Here is a 17,726-nt window from a genome sequence, read left to right as displayed (position 1 = left end):
CACAGGTGTACAGGTGATGCGACGCATGGACGCTGAGGCGCGTTACGTAGAGTTAGGAGAGATGTTTTCCTCCTGGAGCTGAAGGACCACATTCCTGCCGGCTGGAAACTCGGGTAAAACAAGAGCGCACTGTGCGCATGAGGAAGCGACCGTTGCGCCATACCGGACATTTTACTCTACTGGACTCTGACGCAACTGGTTTAAAAGGACAGATAAAGTTTTATTGTGTTTGTGACAAGGATGAGTGGACTGCCAGGCTTTATTTCTAGAACAAATCAAGGCGGGAACGAATGTGCAGACAGATCTTTTATTCTTTTATTCAAGTTTCAAGTAAAACAGTAGCAGTCAAGGCACTGAACGAACGAACAAGACAAAACATAAAAAACAAGCAAACTGTGGGAGCACTTCAATAAAATAGAAGCTAGTTCAGTGTCAGTGTTGTTAATGGATCACATGTAAGGTTATTTCTGAAAGACACACACCTGACTTCTCTACAGAGGAATCTTTTCATCCATCTCTCACATATTTCCACCTTTCTTTTGCCAAAGTTTTTTTTTCCTTTAATCAAGGCAACCTGACTGGACGATGAACAACACAAGGCATTCATCACAGCAGGTTTATGCGGTCGGGTATGAGGAAGAAAAATTCTTCTTCTGACCTTTTTCTGCACTCGTGCTTTTTTTTTTTTTTTAAAGTTTGTTTTAGTGCAGATGCAAACGTGTGCAGAGGGGGCGTTCATGGTGTGGTAACCCTGAGAGGAAGTGAACTGGGGGTGTTCCCGCCTCGGACACACTTGGCACGTTTCATGCACACCTGGCTCAGTCCTGTGCATGACCCACCGCTGCTCTCTCAACGCGGCCTTTGTGCATCACCGCACATCTCGACCTGCTACATTCTTTGGTATACTGGGGCCTCGTGGTGCCCTAAGTGTACGTAATCATCCCCGATAAAGACACCAGGCGCCAACCTAAATCCCTCTCAGAACTATGAATGAGTAAAGTTCTGTGCACTTAAGAGAAAAAGGCAGAAGTTTGTTCTCTAACACATCACTTTGCTAACTCAAAAAACACAAAATCACTCAGGTTTTTGTGTTAAAGGACTCGAGGTCTGGTTCAGCAGTGCACCCTGCAGCACCAGCTGCTTTTCTACATTAGAGAAGTTAAGTTTGTTCATTTAATTCCTCACAAGGACCCTCAGGCTGCCTCCATCATGTCTTCAACAATAGCTGTCTCACGTTCCCCCAGCTGACTGGTGAGGTTGTGGGGTTCTGAGTTTTGGGGGTCCAGCAGCTCTAGCGGCTCCTCCGGCACCAGCACCATGGTGCCAGCGGTGGAGTACGAGGGCGCCGGCTTCCGTCGTCCTCCTCTCGCTCCCGTTGTTCCTTTGCGGCAGCACACGCAGCGCAGGCAGTCGTGGACGTTGTACTTGAAGAGGCGTCTGCAGGGGTGGCAGAACTGGTAGAAGAGCAGCATGAAGAGCACGGCGAAGCTGTAGGAGATCAGCAGCTGGATGGCCAGCAGCGGCGCACACACGTACTCGTAGAAGTCTGACTTGTAGAAGTACCAGAGCGTGATGAGGACCAAGTTCTCGACGAAGCGTCCGCAGTAGTACATGGCCAGGCGGCCCCAGTGCTGCTTCCTCTCAATGAGCTCTCGGTGGGTGAGGTCCAGCTGCACCGCTGACCAGCAGAAGACGTTGATGCAGGCGTAGAGCAACGTGAACATGCTCAGCACCACTATGGTGCCGAGCTTAGAGAAGTTCTTCTCCACGTCCTCGGTCAGCGAGCCTTTCCTGGCCCAGAACTCAACCCAGGGGAGGAAGAAGAAGAAGAGCAGGTTAGCCATGCCGACAAGGATCACCCAGTGTGTGAGCGCCGTGCTGAAGAGGACCAGAGCGGAGAGCCGGGTGGCGATCTCCAGCCCTCGCCATATGATCATGCACAGGTAGGCCGCAGGGCGCAGCCGCACCTTGTAGTCGTCATATCTGATCTGGATGGCCAGAACGCTGCACACAAGAGCCCCGTATATGATGGAGATCAGGGTGATAATCATCAGAGTGCCTGTTAAAACAAACAGAAGTCATGTGCTACACTTTACAAATATCAACAGCACCACATCGCTGCACCTCTCGACAGAGCCTCCTTATTAATGCATAGTGGAGAGGCAGCGTGAGCCCTAGCCCCTCACTCATTCTTACATCTTTCAGGCGGGAGGTATTTCTCCTGGATGGTGGCGTACAGCTGGAGCGTCAGCTGAGGCGTGGATCCCAGAAAAGCCTGGATGACCGCCGTGCGTTTGAAAGCGTTTCTGTGAGTGGCTAGGATGCGCTCCGATTGGCCGATTTCCCACTCCATGGGCGTCCCCTGTCCCTTCTTCAGACTGATCTTCCTGGAAATGGTGACGTAAGGCTCTTCCCTTTTTCCCGCCTTGAAATAGACCACCAGAGCCTCGAAACACCTGAGGACACAACAACAGAGAGACTGTGGGTGGAGAAACATTATCGCACCAACAGAGGGCAGTGCAATGCTGTGTTTAAGTTACGGGACACCACAGCTGGATGTTACGGCGTCTTGTGCCTTAACGTCATTTATCATTTAATCATCTCAGTGTGACTATGTGAGGCAAAAATATGAGCAGAACAAAGCATTCGGGGGAAATATTCAGCAGTTTGTCACTGCAGCTTGTTTTGAGTTCAGGAATCTAAAATGATCATTGATCTTAGAAGCACTATGTCATGCAAGCGATCCTTCATGGGCAGAGCTGTCCTTGCAAATCACAGCTTAACAGACACGAGCACAACACTGAGAATCCACCAGAGGGCGGCCAGAAGTCAGAAAACACAGTTCCCCCGAGGCCTGAATGTATGCACTGAAAATATCAGGGTGTGGCGCTCTTAGCGTTTGCAAGGTAAATGCTCCCTGTGTTCGCTCACAGCCTGGAAATCAAGAGGAGTTCGTTAAGAGGGAAACATGTTTTTCCACTGCAAGCTGGAAAGGCAGACTGCCACCTTTAATGAAGCCATTTGAATATTGAGCAAATACTGGGAATTTATGGCAAATTATTGGTTTCTAAGTAGAATTTGAAGACTGGGTTTGCTTTGCAGAGACACAAAATGACACAAAGGTTGTTAAAATACTTCGACAATCCCATGTTGAAGCTAAAAGAGGGAAACTGCCTGAACTGGAAGTGCAAGGTTTCCGCATTACAATGCTGAATAAAAATGACCTGAAAGGCTCACAGTGCTGCACATCTGCAGACAAACCCAGCCCTCTGAGGATTCCCACTGCAGCAACGACTCTCACATCACTGCGCTGGAATGTTATCTTTTGCTCTGAAAGCTCCAGCGCTGGACGTCAGAATCTCGCACGAGTCTGCGTCTCCGTGGTTCATCGCTGTGCTGTCCTGACCCTCCAGAGTCAGCAGCGGGACGCTCTCAGAGGCTGTTGCTTCAGCTGCTACTAGCATGGAAATTCCTGACTTACAAACAGGGCCCAGTGCCAAGCTTCCACACGGGCCCCTGAACTGTGCCTGACCCTGACCTTTAGAGGCTGGCGGGGGGAATCTTGTTGTTATTTGGAAGCATACTTTTCTCCCAATATATTCACTATCAGACTGAACCGCCACAGGCAGATGAGGGTCATTCAGCTTTAGTGTACAAGGTCTGCGATACAGTCACAGCGCAGGTACAAAAACCTGATTTACTGACATCCTTTCCCTGGAAATCTGGCAGCTCAATGGGCTGAGGACGCAGGATGAGGGTACTGAACCCGAGCCAGCCTGCACTTAGGATTCTGTACAGCCATCGAGAGGCAGACTGAATTTCACTTAGCGGGGGAAAAACAGCATTACTGGTGAATGCATTAGCCAAGAGAATCAATATGCTGACATCCAAGGCAGTGTCTTATGGATTTATAAAAGGAAACACAGGCTACTGCTCCGCATCTGCAGTCTAAACATGCAATCTGTTCCCGCACTGTGTGAACACAGCGGTACGGTGGGACAAAAACCACATGAAAGGAGAGGAACTGCCTTGAAAAAGAGACTCCTGTGACAACTGAAATACTTGCAGCAGAGCGGTCAGGAAATTCTTTCAGCAGCTCTTTAGCAAGATTTGGTCGCGCGGGATTACCCCATCGGGCCCATCAGACTGCGGAGAGTGTCGAAGACAAAGAGACACAAGCAAACAGCTCTGCATGCTGAGGCTGGCTCAAGCTGACGGAGTAATTATGTAGTTTCTGTCCCTGCTGCAGGAGCAGGATCACATATTTAAGGAGACAAGTCCAGGCAAGCCCCCCCCTCCCCCCTGCCAGATAACGCTACCTCCCTTCTTAAAGTTGCTATATTGACTGAGTGGATACTGTGTCACGCTATCTTCTGTGAACTCAACAACAACTGGAGCAAGTTCCTAAAAAAAGAAAACAGGTTAATGTGGTTATCTGTAAAAATCACGAGCTGGAATCCCACTTCTGATAGCAGTCATGTTGTTTGGCAGCCACATGATCTGCAATTACACCATCAACGGATCGCACAGGAAACCTCATATCTGAGGCAAGAAGAGGCCGCTTGCAGCAGCAGAGCGGGAATGAGGAGAGCTTGACATAAAACAGACGAACACAGAGCAGAGCGGAGCGAAACGTTCCGTAATAACAACCCCAGCATTTGTTTTCTGGCCTCGCCGCCGCGGTAAGAGCATGAAACAGAGACGTTACAGCTCAGTGTAACGGATGATAACTGCACAAAGCGTTCACAGAGCTCGCATTAGAGATGCAGCCGGCACGGTTGCACTGGCTCACTGTGATATTATGTGTTCAGGATCATAAATGAGTGTGTGTGTGTGTGTGTGTGTGTGTGTGTGTGTGTGTGTGTGTAGCTGACAGATAACAGCTGCTTTTGGTTTTGGTCTGAATTTGATGCTGCAACTCGTTTCAGATGAGTTGGGACAGGAGCAACAAAACACTGAGAAAGTTGTGGAATGCTCCAAAAACACCTGTTTGGATCATTCCACAGGTAAACAGGATGATTGGTAACAGGTGATAGCATCATGATTGGGTATGAAAGGGGCATCCTGGAAAGGCTCAGTCGTTCACAAACGAGGATGGAGTGAGGTTCACCACTTTGTGACCACGTGATTGCATAAAGGATTTTGCTACAGCCAAAATATCACATAATGCACTGACGTGTATTAACACTCTCGCTCCACTTTGAACAGATTTTGGAGCTGCAGGTGGTCTCCTGCCCTGACATGCGTGGCCTTATCTCCGGCGTGCTAGTGGATAATAATAGACCTGCGCCTGACCTTGGTCCAGTTAACTGTGGGAACTGAAAATCTGCATGGAGCACTGCTGCTTTAAAGGAGAGCTCTGGCCTCTGCACATGTGTTACACTGGCCTGATTTATCGAGCACTTTTGGCTCGAGCGGCATTTCTCACAACTGCAAAAGCAGGAATTACTGAAAAGAGTTTTATCTGTTTGATGTGCTACATTATAAGGTAAATACTCTTTAATCAAAACCAGCTCAGCACTTAAGATAACATAATTTCCTGTCTTCTGAATTGCAATAAACAGACTGCCTGTGCAGCTCTCCTAGATCTTTTTTATATATCACCTATCTGCGTACTTTTTCACATATCTGCAAACTGTTCTGAGATGCGATGGATTGTTTTAGGCTGAAACTAAAAGCCATGCTACAAACCGAGTTATTTATATTCCTTTCAGCAACACTTTCCCTCGCAGATCATTCTTTCTGCAGCTGCAACCTACATGGAGCTGACGGGTAGGTTGAATGTCCGGCCCTGTAAAAGAAACACACCCTTCCATTAAGCTCTCGTAGGCCAGTGAATCCTGAGCAGCCCCTCAGGGCTCGCTGTTGACAAATCAAAGTTCAGAGAGAGGAAGAGACGGTATCAAGTGTGGATTTGAATTTCAGGGGACGTCTCCGCCTACATCGTCCTGCGTGAGTCACAGTTGGTCAAACAGGTCTCTCAGCTAAGACGAGGTGACGTTGGAGTGCAAACTGGCTGTGTATAAACAGAACACCTCCCCCACCGAGCACGCGGAACAGCACCTCAAAACTTCTTTAAATGTTGCAGCCTCACTCATTTGCTGCTTTTTCTAAATATAGAATATATAAAATCAAGCTGTATTATTTCTAGAAGCATTTCCGGCAACATCCACGACCCCTTTCTGACCTCTCTCTCCTCCTGTGCCAGGCAGGCCTGATCGGCGGCCCGACTGGTCTGCAGCACCGAGGCCTCTGGGTGCCATAATCCTGAGATGAGGTCATACAGCCGAGTGTCGTACAGGCGATAAATGTGACGGATGTGTTACTACGGTGGACGCCAGCTCTGCAGAGGCATCTGACAGACTGGTTTTAGAGTTTGACTGCAGGGGGTTCAACTGGGGACATGAAGAAACCATCAAGGAAGACTTCAAACCACAAGCCCCAGCCCAAAAAGGGTGGGACGCTGCCTCACATGCAAAACTTCAACAACTGGTGTCCCCAAGCTAAGTGTTGTTACAAGAACAGGTGATGCAACACTGTGGTAAACATGCTCACGTCCTTTTCGGACATGCTGCAGGCATCAAATTCAGAATATAGGTTTATCATTTTGAACATTAAATAATCTTGTCTTTGTGCTGTTTTAATTGTACGTTTTTACATTTAATACGTTTTACACAGGAGCCTCTCTGCTGTATTTGAAGTCCATCATAATTCAACACTTGTGCGATGTGGGAGGTTGTCATGTTCACATCGTCCCTGCTGTTCCTCATACTGGACAGGCTTTCCATCTGGACTGTGATTCACAACAGAAGCTGTTTCAACCAACGTTGTCGCGATGCTGCAACAAATGAACGTGGTTCATCAAATGCTGCTGATGAACTGCAACAGATTCAGCAAGTCAGTCAGCATTGGGGCTACAGCTAACAAGAATTCATCAAGATTCACTGTTTAGTCTATCAAACATCGAAAAATCGAGGGAAAAAAGCCCAAAACATCATCACGCAGCCAAATGTGGCACCATTAAATGTCTTGTTTTGTACCAAACAAAACCCAAAATATTCAGTTTATAATATGTGACAAAGAAAAGCAGCAAATCCTCACGTTTGAGTAGCTGAGCCAGCAAATGTTTGGCAATTTATCGATTATCAAAATAGCTGCAGATTCATTTTGTGTCAATTAACTAATGGACTAATATACTAGTCACTGCAGCTGCAGACACATCAGCGAAGAGTATTTAAAGTGACAACACTAAATCATTCTACGGCAGCAACTAGCGACCATTTTCACCTTTGATCAATTTGTCCGGTATTTCTTGATGAATAAATTACCGGTTTGGTCTGTAAAATGCCAGAAAATCGTCAATCAGTGTTGCCCAAAATCCAAGATGACGTCCACAAATGTCTTGTGTTGTCCACAACCCAAATATATTCAGTTTAATGCCACAGAGGAGCGAAGAAAACAGAAAATATTCACATTTAACAGCTGGAATCAGAGAATTTTGACTTTTTGCTTAATTCAAACTGATCTGTCTGAACTGATCAATTATCAAAATGGTTAATAATAAATATCTGACAACTAATCGATAAAAAACTTTAGCCAGTTGCCAGTTTGTGCAGATGTGTTTTTTATGAAACTTGCTGGTGTTTTTGCATGTGCTGCATCTACCACTGGTTGGCTGAACGCCTGCAAACACACCTTCACCTCTCTAAAACACTGCTGTGGAATAACAGTCCACAGGAATGGAAAGTATGATTTGTAACGAACCCTCCTTTAACACACCGACCCCACCCCCCTGACCATGCCTTAGTGTTGCACCACCTGACCGTCTCCTACCTGATGACAGGGCCGAGCAGCAGCAGGTGCAGGAAGAGGACGAGAGGCCGGTCCCGACCCAGGTCTCTGTGGATGAAGGTCAGGGCCAGTTGAATGAGCACCGCGGGCAGCAGCATGAAGGTGATGGTGAAGCCCATCCAGATCACATCGTCGGTCTTGTGGTACTTGCTGCAGAGCACGGCGGCGGTGACGAACTCCGCGCAGTAGAGCACGGTGGCCAGCACGATGCTGAAGGGGGGGTGGACCCGGCTGTGATTGACCACCAGCATGACTCCGTTCTCCACCACCGAGGGGCACTCCTGCGGCTCTATGTCCGAGATGTCTCTCTCCTGCTCCTCCATGGTCACTTCGCACAAATTATTACTGAGTTTTGTACGCGAGGAACGAGTTCGAGGTCGCGTGGGGACGAGCTTAATTCGGCTTGCCAAACTGCGTTAAAAAAAACATCATTTTTTGTAATTACGTCCTTTCATGCGTCGTCTCTCCCAACTTTCCACCAAGTTGATCATCGCTGGCTACACATTGTGTTTGGCTCTACAACTCGGCCGTGCGGTTACCGACTCAGCCGCCAAAGCTATTGTTTAATTGCCTGTTTATCGTCGTACGTGGCGTTACCTCCCTGTTCAATCCAGACCAAACCACCGCACTGTCCGCCACTGTGGGTGCGCAGGATCCTGGAAGTTCAGCCTTTTCATACAGTCCGTTCAGGACAAAAACTCACCGTCCAAACTCGGAGGTTATCTGTAGCTTCAAGTTTAAATAAGCGCCTTGTTCCTGGTTAAAAACACACCGCCGTTTCCTCCAGAGTCTGACTGCAGGATGTACGAGGTTTTGGTACCGCCGTGTCGGCATATTTGTGCGGCTGCTGGCAGTTAGTGTTCCAGGCTTTTGATGCGCTGTCAACCCAACGGCTGCGTCAAGTCAGCCAGAAACACGCGGGGCGATACCGGAAATGATGGGCGGCCGCCGTCAAAGTAAGAGCGATTAGAGTTAAGATAAACCTTTTGCCAGTCACTGAAGACATTTATGTGCCTGGTGTGTTTTGTAAAAATAAATATACACACTTAAATAAACCCGACAAGAAAGAATGCAAAAAAACACATAAATAAACAAATAAATAAATGCTATAGTCTATATTTAGTGAAGTAAATTAGACATATATACGCAAAAAATAGGAATAGAAACAGTGTACTACTACTATGTTTTACTCTCTCTGCACTGCTTTTGCTAAACTAATTGCTGCTCATACAGTGAGAAATGCGCTGTAGTTTTATTACATACAGTATGTGTCCTGTCCAAATGGAAGCACTGAGGAGGACGAGCACGCAGATCAGTTTCTCTGCACTTCCATTTTTAGTTTGCACCAACAGGGCCTTGTTACGGTGACCTGCAAGCCTGCTAGTGAACAGGTGCTGCACACACACCCACATACACAGATTGAATCAGCCGCTACAACGTCACTATCTCCTCGCTCACGTTTTAAAAAGACATTTCCTCTGTAGATTACTGATTGTTATCTGACAGCATTAACATTTTGTGACCCGGGTGAACAGAATTACTCTATTTGTGCTACGACTGATGAATTCATTTCCAGTATAGTGGATATAACAACAAAGGGAACTGTTCTGTGTACATGTCACTATAAACTGGCACAGTTTTGACACAGCTCATAACAAACACGCCGACCTCTCCCTGTCTAATCAGATCAGATCTAAATCAGATACATCAGCATGGCTTTGTGGAGGGGTTTGATGCAGCGTATGAAGGCTTGTCATTACTAATGCATGTGTTTGGTGAAGCAGTGGAGTGGGTCAGTGACTTCAGACTGCAGAGACTGCGTGTCGAGGGGAAGAGGAAGACGGAAACCTCATTAAGGAGCACCAGATATGCCCTGTGCACAGGGTGACCAGGCAATCAAGTCTGTGAAAGGGCGGAGCAGTTGTTATCTATGTTTAAAATCCTTTACAAGAGACTGAAATAAACTATCCTGCCTTTGTTTTGAACTATCTTTAAAGAGATAATTTGACCTTTTGGGAAATCTGCCTTCACTTTAGAGAGTTAGATGAGATTGATACCACACGTATGTTTGTCTGTACTCTAAATATGAAGCTATAGCCAGGCTGTAATTAGCTTAGCTTAGCCTAAAGACTTGAAACAGAGGGAAACAGCTAGTCTGGCTCTGTCAGACTCTAAGAAAATCCACCTAAAATTACCTGTTATGCTCTCCAATGAACACATTATATCTAATTTGTTTAATCTGAATACAAAAGGAAGTGTAAAAACAACAACTCACTATTTCACATGGGTAATGTGTTGGACTGTCTCTTGGTCAGGTGCAGTCACTTCCTGAAATCTCCGCTGGTTGACATGACTAATGACCATGACCATTCGTAAAACCACATACTCTTCAGTTTTTTCACACATTAAACAAACCAAGTATGAAGTGTTGATCTTTATGTGCTGATAGGCTGATTTTTGTTACCTCTGAATAGAGCCTGGCTAGTCCATTTCCATCTGTTGCTAGTCTTCATGCTAAGCTTGGCTAACCATCTCCAGGATATAGCTTCATATTTATTTATTGACAACGGTTTAGATCTCTTATCTAAACCTAGGTTGTGTTGAACTGTTTATTCGGTGTTAATATTTTATAGGAGAAGCTGTAAAGTACTCTGACTGTAAGGCAAACTGCAAAATCAGCAGTTGGAGCTCTTTGAAGCGATGTGGAGAACAGGGCAGATGGGGGTGTGGTCCTCAGCTGCTGCTGCTGTTTTTGCACAGTGTGTGTGTGTGTGTGTGTGTCAGCTGACACAGGGCTGTGGTCAGAGTCTGGGATGAGTCCACTCAGCAGCGGACAGCAGAGCCTGACTTGACGCTGGTTTAATGACATAATGAGATAAGGCCTGCACACAAACCGCTGCCCAGTTCTCTGAAAGCCGTCATCAACACTCATTTCATTATGGCTGCAGAAGCTCTGCCCCTCAGTCCACTGTCAATTTTCTTGACATTACCTACGTGAACACTGAGGTATGAAATAAGCAGTGCTGTGGATTGTGTGTCGAGAGGCTACAAATCAAAAACACATATATGTTCAGCTGTAGCAGAAGAAATTCATGTTAGCTTGTCAGGGACTATAAAATAGAGCCGCTATATTATTTACAGAGATTGCAAAATGCACAGCGGCCTCTGACAGAGAAAATAGATCCTGTTAATAGGAGGCCATCTAGTGGCTCATGCTGTAATACAAAATGCATTCACCTGGCTTAATTATGGTATTAATACCATTATGTAATATGTTGATCCTCTGTAAATGTTGTGAACCAATGTTGCACCTGAATAATAATAATAACACAGCCAGATAATTACATTGATCTCTACTAAAAAAAAGTTTTTTCTTTGTGTATGAAATGTTATAAATAAACTTTATAAATCTGAACTATACTCTTGTTTTCTCCCTCTTTATGAATGGATTTTTTTTTCTTTTATTTGACTAGAAAACACCATAAATGAATTTAATTTTTATCTTTTGTCTCCAGATATTAAAAAGGTACCATAATAAGAGAATAAAATGACATATTTTTATAAACTCACATAATAGCTCACGACACACCCACCAGTAACTATTGGTATAAACATTAACATGTCACTTTGCTACAATCCATATGAATGTTATTATTTGTGATTATACATTATCACCACCAATCAAAATGTACCTCTTAAGAAAAAAAAAAGAACAGGTCTATGGTGGGCTCTAGTTCTAATTATAGCTGTAAACTTGTTGCAGGTGTGACACCATCTGGCCATCATCATAGTTATGATGTCATTATCTCCCTAGGTGACATTATGCAGCCTGAATCTGTCCGAACGCTCTGCATGGCACCACTTTCAGACTTCAGCGGGAACTCGAGATCACAGCATGTCACAGATCATGAGACACATTTAGTCCACCTGGAGGGATATATGCACCTTGTTTGGTGTATTTAAGGAGAACCACGCCATCCAATAGGATTAGCGACTGACTCAGACAGCTCTGGGATTGGCTGAAATACCAACACAACATTTTCCAGGTTGTACCTCCCACATGGGGTGACCAAGGGCTTAGTGTGAGCCTGATTGGTTTTGTAGCTGATGGGTACAAGATGTTAGTAGAGAGAAGCACCCAAACAAATGCATGGACATAGACTTACTTCTGTAAGTATTCTTTAAATTTCTCCTACTTTATTAAACTCTGCTAATTTCTTTTCTACCTGTTATTCATTCACTGGTTTCGGGGACGAGCAGTTTAGTGTCTACTGAGTTAAAGATGCTTTGCTTTAATCCACTGATTCATCACCCATGTGCACCATTTGCTCATTGTGTAGATATAAGATGGTGCACTGTGGGTTTTTTGGGAAGTAATTGTGGAAATCTTAATAAAAATACAATATTTTTCAATCAGTGATAAACACAATGTAACCTACAGTAGGTCTGCTATGTGTTTATTTATCTATTGTTGCTGCTTGTTGGGATTTTTATTACACTTTCAACTTTTATTAAAATTCATTGGGTATTTTTTGTGCTTAATATTCCAGTTCCTTGTTTTGTTTATGCTTCTGATATCAGTACAATCAATGTGTATATTAACATGTAAACTGTATATTTACAAAGTATGGACCACAACCAAACATTCAATTGGAACAAAAAATCTCAGTAACCAGTATCAAAATAAACAAATCGCTTAAAATAATGAAACCTAAAATGACGTTTTGTATTGTACAAACATGTTTTTGAGTATAAATTAATGTTCTTTTTTTTAAATCTCCACATAGAGCAAACTGTGTCTCTTTGTATTTGAAAAACATTGTGAACTGCTGACAGTTTTACACACACTTGCTCTAAATGTCTAAAACACTGTGGTTTTAGATGCTTGTGCAAAATACTCTTCTCAAAAAACGTCCACTATAATGGAAATGATCACCTCGCTGTCTTCTACAGCCAAAACAAATATGGGTCAGGTTGTTAACAACACTGTAAAAACAGGCCACTCTAAACTGGCTTTAGCAGATTATGGAACCTCAGCAGATGCACTGGACAAAGGACTGAAAGATCTGCTAGTGTTTTTTTTTAGCACATGGTCTGGGACACACCTGCTGCATGAGACTTGAGAGGACTACTCATAATTCCCAAGACTTGGCAGAAGCTTTTACTGGCTCGCACATCATCACTACAACACGAGATGATACCGAGGCTACAGTAGTTATGCAAAAGAAAAAAAGAAAATGTTTGTGTATGTTTGGAGTAAAATTAACTGCTGAGAATACTTTTTGTTGATGAAATAAAATTTGAAATTAAAGTGAATTAAAGAGTGTTAGATTACAGCTAATTTCAGATTCTGTTGATTTAGACTGAGACACTTGGCATTAAAAGCATTGCTTGGATTTCAGACCATCTGTAAAAGTCTCTTAAGCCCACAGGAGACACAAAGCATCTTTGTGTTGGACCTGGCCATCAACCCAACGGCCCTGTTTGTGTATGTGTGTGTGTGAGTCATGCTAAGGTTGACCATCTGTTTGCAGGTACCAGTTCCAGAGAAGATGGTGGCCACTGTGCACACCTCTCTCACCTCAACTAAACATGTTCAACCTGATGAGCAACTGCTGCACCTGGGTCTCCAAAATACAGGAGCCAATCAGGTACAAATAATGTATTCCTTGAAAAATGAGTAATTAATGAGTCTAAGAAAATAAGAGATCAGTGATGCATGTACTGCATTTGGCAAAAGTTTTATCTTGCAAAAAAAGAAACCCACAGAGGATTAGGCCAACATAATCAGCCTCCAGATCTCTTAGATTCAGCATACTTTACCAAATAAAGTGCTCATAGGCAATGAAAGTTCAAACCAAAGTGAGCAATCATCCTGCACAAAGAAAACTAGACAAATAACAATTACACTTTTATTTTTCCGTTGGGAGTTCAGTAGAAAAACCTGATTGACCTAACCCTAACCCAAAAAAACTGGGATGCTGCATAAATAAAACAGAATGTGATCATTTCTTAATCCTTTTTTGACAACTGAAAACAGCACAAAGACAATATATTTAATATTTGACCTCATCAACATTGATTTGTGTAAATATCAGCCTATTCTGAGTTTGAGGCAGCAACATGTTTCAAACAAGTTGGGACAGGAACAACGAAAGACTGGGAAAGTTTTGGAACGATCCAAAAACAGCTGTTTGGAACATTCCACAGGTAAAAAGGTTGATTGGTAAGAGGTGATAGTATCATGATTGGGTATGAAAGGAGCATCCTGGAAAGGCTCAGTTGTTCACAAGCGAGGATGGGGCGAGGTTCACAGCTCAACACTGTTGTGTTGCATTTGTAAATGATGGGATTCTTTTTTGGAATCATAGTTGTAATATACATTTGCACCTGGTTTCCGGTTACTGCTAAAAATGTACAACTGTAAATTAAATCTCTTTTAAGTCAGATTGTAAACTGTGCGTACTTCTTTGCAGGAAAGTGACCATTCTGGTGGTTGGTCTTGACAAAGCAGGAAAAACATCCTCTATTAGAGGGATGTTAAGAGGTAATTCAACAGCAACTTCAAATATGATTTATTGTTTAAAGTGCTCAAAGAAGGAACACAACAGATGATCCACCTGTGTTTTACTTCCTGTCCTTTTCAGTCCCCCATGGTGTGGAAGCGGGACCCACCCAGGGCTGCATCCGAAATGAGCTGAGAGTGGAGAACTACCTGGTCGCCTTGCTGGATGTGGGAGGATCAGCAGAGTCGAGAGGAGCCTGGAGGGAGCTCTATGGAGAGGCCCATGGGATCATCTTTGTGGTGGACTCCAGTGACAGGCAGAGGATAAAGGAGGTCAAGGAGGTTCTTGTCGACCTGCTGAAGCATCCAAGAGTGGCAGGAAAACCCATATTAGTGTAATTAAATTCAACTTCCTACTGTACATACAAGTGCAATCTAGCGACAAATGTAGAGTGAACAGCACCCCCTGGTGGCTGATGAGAGGGGACACTGAATTACCTACAGCTAAAATTTGAGTTACTTTGGCCTTTTCTTTTTAGGTTGGCAAACAAACAGGACAAAATGAATGCTTTGCTGGGAAGTGAGCTGATTGAGATTCTGTCACTGGAGAAGCTGGTCAACCAGAGTCGCTCTCTTTGCCATATTGTAAGTGTTGTTTCTAAAATTCACTGATGCAGACTGAACAATCATAAATCTCTTGTTGGTTGTAGAGATGCAGGCAGACAGAATCAGACCTGTGTCCTTTTCACTCTCAGGAGCCGTGTTCAGCCTTAATGGACCTGCGACGCTGGTCGGACAGGAAGACTCTGCGAGGCCTTCGCTGGTTGCTGCGTGCTGTTTGTCTGGATTACCCTGAGCTGTGTGCTCGTGTAGCCCAGGACAGCAAGAGGCCTCTGCAACCGAAAGAGAAGGAAAAGAACTGGAAAACAGAGAAAGTGCGCAGGAAAACCAAGGGGGAACGGTATGGGAGGCCTTAGCGTTCATAGCTTTCTTTGACACAAGTATTGAACAGATCGCCATAAACCTAAGCATGAGATATCAATCAATCTGAGCTACACACTCGACTTCCATGTGAAATGTTTTCTCACCTCAGAATGCGATCCAGCAAGTCAGATCTTCGCCAGGTTCATCGGCCAAAAGACAGGGAGAAAAAGGCGAAGGGCGAAGGAAAGCTGCAACCCATTCGAAACATGCTGCAAAAGGTTGGGGAAATGTCTTGCATCCTTTTTAAAAACATTTATTAGGCACAACTGTAAAATCTAATGCAATCCAACAGCCATGAACTTTGCCTTTACAAAGATGAAAATGCCCTGTTTTGATCGACACTGTCAGGTTTCAATCTAATTATATGTTTATCATCGAAGCAGGCAGAACATGTTCTGCTCTTGTTTCCCAGAGCCCAAAGTAGAGTCCTCAAATCCTTCTTGTTTTGTCTGGCCAACAACGTGAAAATATTCCATTTATGATAACAGCAAACTTAGAAAACTGGCAAATATTTACATTTGAGAAGCTGGAAACAGAAAAAATGACAACATCATAAATCAAAAATCGTTATTTTTTGTATTGATTGACTCAGTTAGTTGTTGCAGCTCTACACCCCACCCCTTATCCTAACCAGGTCTATATCTTATGTTTGGGTCCTTTTGTTACCTTATTTTTGAAATTGTGAAGCCCTCCATAATAATGTGACATAATTACACTAAATAAATGCTGAATTAAGCATGGTGTTTTATTCACAGGAAACTACTCTGAAAAAGAAGCTGAAGACAAAGAAGAAGAAGCCGGTTAAGGCCAAGGAAGGTGACAAGAATGGAGAAGAAGCAAATAATCAGGAGGAGGAAGAGGAGGGTGACGGTAATGAAGGAGAGCAAGAAAACTCTGGTCATAGAGAGAAAGCCAGCAGTGCCCTCATCCCCCCGAAAAAAGGCAAACCGAGACGCAAAACAAAGGTGAAAGAAGAGACACTGGATGAGCCAGAATCACCTGACAATGACGAGAAGGCACTCAAAGGTTGAAATGAGTTATTAATGGCCTGTATTTTTTGGAAATTCGCTGTTTAAGAATGGGAATTTAATCTTTTTTTTTTTTTATCTTCCATCTAGTTAAAGGGGAAAAGAGGAAGAAGAAGAAAGTTGTCAAAGTAAAAAGGAAGAACAAGATCAACACGGAGGAGATGCCAGGAGCTTACTCTCAACCTGTGGACCTGTCTGCAACCTTTGGTGAGCCTCACCCACTTCTTCCATCTCCAAATCAGACACTAACACTTTGGACCCTGAAATGAAGAAATCACGGCTTTATTTTAAAAAAAGATCCTGTCTCCCGATAGATCTATACCGAAAAGCAATACTGGCTCTGAAGGAACGTCAGGATCAGGGACAGTGAGAGTGAATCCTGGTTGTGTCCTGTGACCTGGATGAAGGATGTGGTCCACAGCAGCAGCACATGGTCACACTGCATCACTTCACAAACTCTCACATCCTTTTCTGTGACTGCTGTGTCTTTATCACTTTCTATAGATGATTACTTCAGGCCTGATCCCTGAACCTATGGAGTGAAGCTCTGAATTCCAGTGTGTAGTGAAGGGCAGGTCTGCATAATCATGTAATGATAGAAAAAATTATACAACATTAAAAAAATTAATATATAAATAATATATACATAAAAAAAACTTGGTTGTGACCTGGCCAAAATGTTAAAGGAGGTTCTGTTTGTGTAAATCTATGCAATTTTGAAACTTGATTTTTGTTATCCATATCCTTTTTTAAAAGAATATTTCATTATTATATGAACATTTCATTATTAACATTTTCCAGCAATGAACAGTGCACTGGGCAGCGTATGGGACATTGTTGATGTGACAAACAACTATATTAAACTGTACAATAAACATTTTGTCACTACTTGGCACGGCTTATGTGTTTATGCTACAGCAGCAGCAACAAAGCATTTGTGCTATAGGTTATTTAGATTTTAATACAAAACAGAGAGAATGAACAAAGAACAAGACAGGTTTATCTGAATGCATATCCAAATAAGATTCTGGTTCTGTGCCCCCCAACTTGACCACCTTCCACAATCCCCAATTCATTCCCTTCATCTGCAGAAACTCTGTATTCACCAGATGGCCTCAATGATATGAGTCTTAGTGCTACAGCTTTGGCTCAGTTTTATCAATACTGACTGTACTGTCCTTAACTTAAGCAATGACAAAAATTGCTTAAGTGACTAAAGAGAAGTTTTCCTTGCAAGTCCATTGTGGCAAATGGTTAAGTCTTGAAACAAGGGGCAATTACCCAGCTGAGCCCAAAGGTAGCCAAATACATCTATCAGCGCTTCTCAAGCTCTCCAATGAACTTGTTTTATGTAATTA

General features: G+C 43.7%; 2 protein-coding genes across 2 annotated transcripts; one reads left to right on the top strand and one right to left on the bottom strand.

Annotated features, from left to right (window-relative positions):
- Positions 1–293: 293 nt before the first annotated feature.
- xkrx (XK related X-linked) lies at positions 294–8,725 on the bottom strand. Its single transcript, XM_041944513.1, has 3 exons — positions 7,834–8,725; positions 2,197–2,456; positions 294–2,059 (listed from the first exon to the last, which is right to left on the bottom strand). The coding sequence occupies exons 1-3, from the start codon at positions 8,172–8,174 to the stop codon at positions 1,194–1,196; spliced, it is 1,467 nt and encodes a 488-aa protein (XP_041800447.1). The 5' UTR covers positions 8,175–8,725; the 3' UTR covers positions 294–1,193.
- A 3,218-nt stretch (positions 8,726–11,943) lies between these two features.
- arl13a (ADP-ribosylation factor-like 13A) lies at positions 11,944–17,231 on the top strand. Its single transcript, XM_041944536.1, has 10 exons — positions 11,944–12,021; positions 13,386–13,502; positions 14,328–14,398; positions 14,499–14,751; positions 14,896–15,001; positions 15,112–15,317; positions 15,450–15,558; positions 16,096–16,366; positions 16,459–16,575; positions 16,683–17,231. The coding sequence occupies exons 1-10, from the start codon at positions 12,002–12,004 to the stop codon at positions 16,736–16,738; spliced, it is 1,326 nt and encodes a 441-aa protein (XP_041800470.1). The 5' UTR covers positions 11,944–12,001; the 3' UTR covers positions 16,739–17,231.
- Positions 17,232–17,726: the final 495 nt, after the last annotated feature.

Source organism: Chelmon rostratus, chromosome 9 (assembly GCF_017976325.1).
Source record: "Chelmon rostratus isolate fCheRos1 chromosome 9, fCheRos1.pri, whole genome shotgun sequence".
NCBI lineage: Eukaryota > Metazoa > Chordata > Actinopteri > Chaetodontiformes > Chaetodontidae > Chelmon > Chelmon rostratus.
This window is presented reverse-complemented; position numbering and strand designations above follow the sequence as displayed.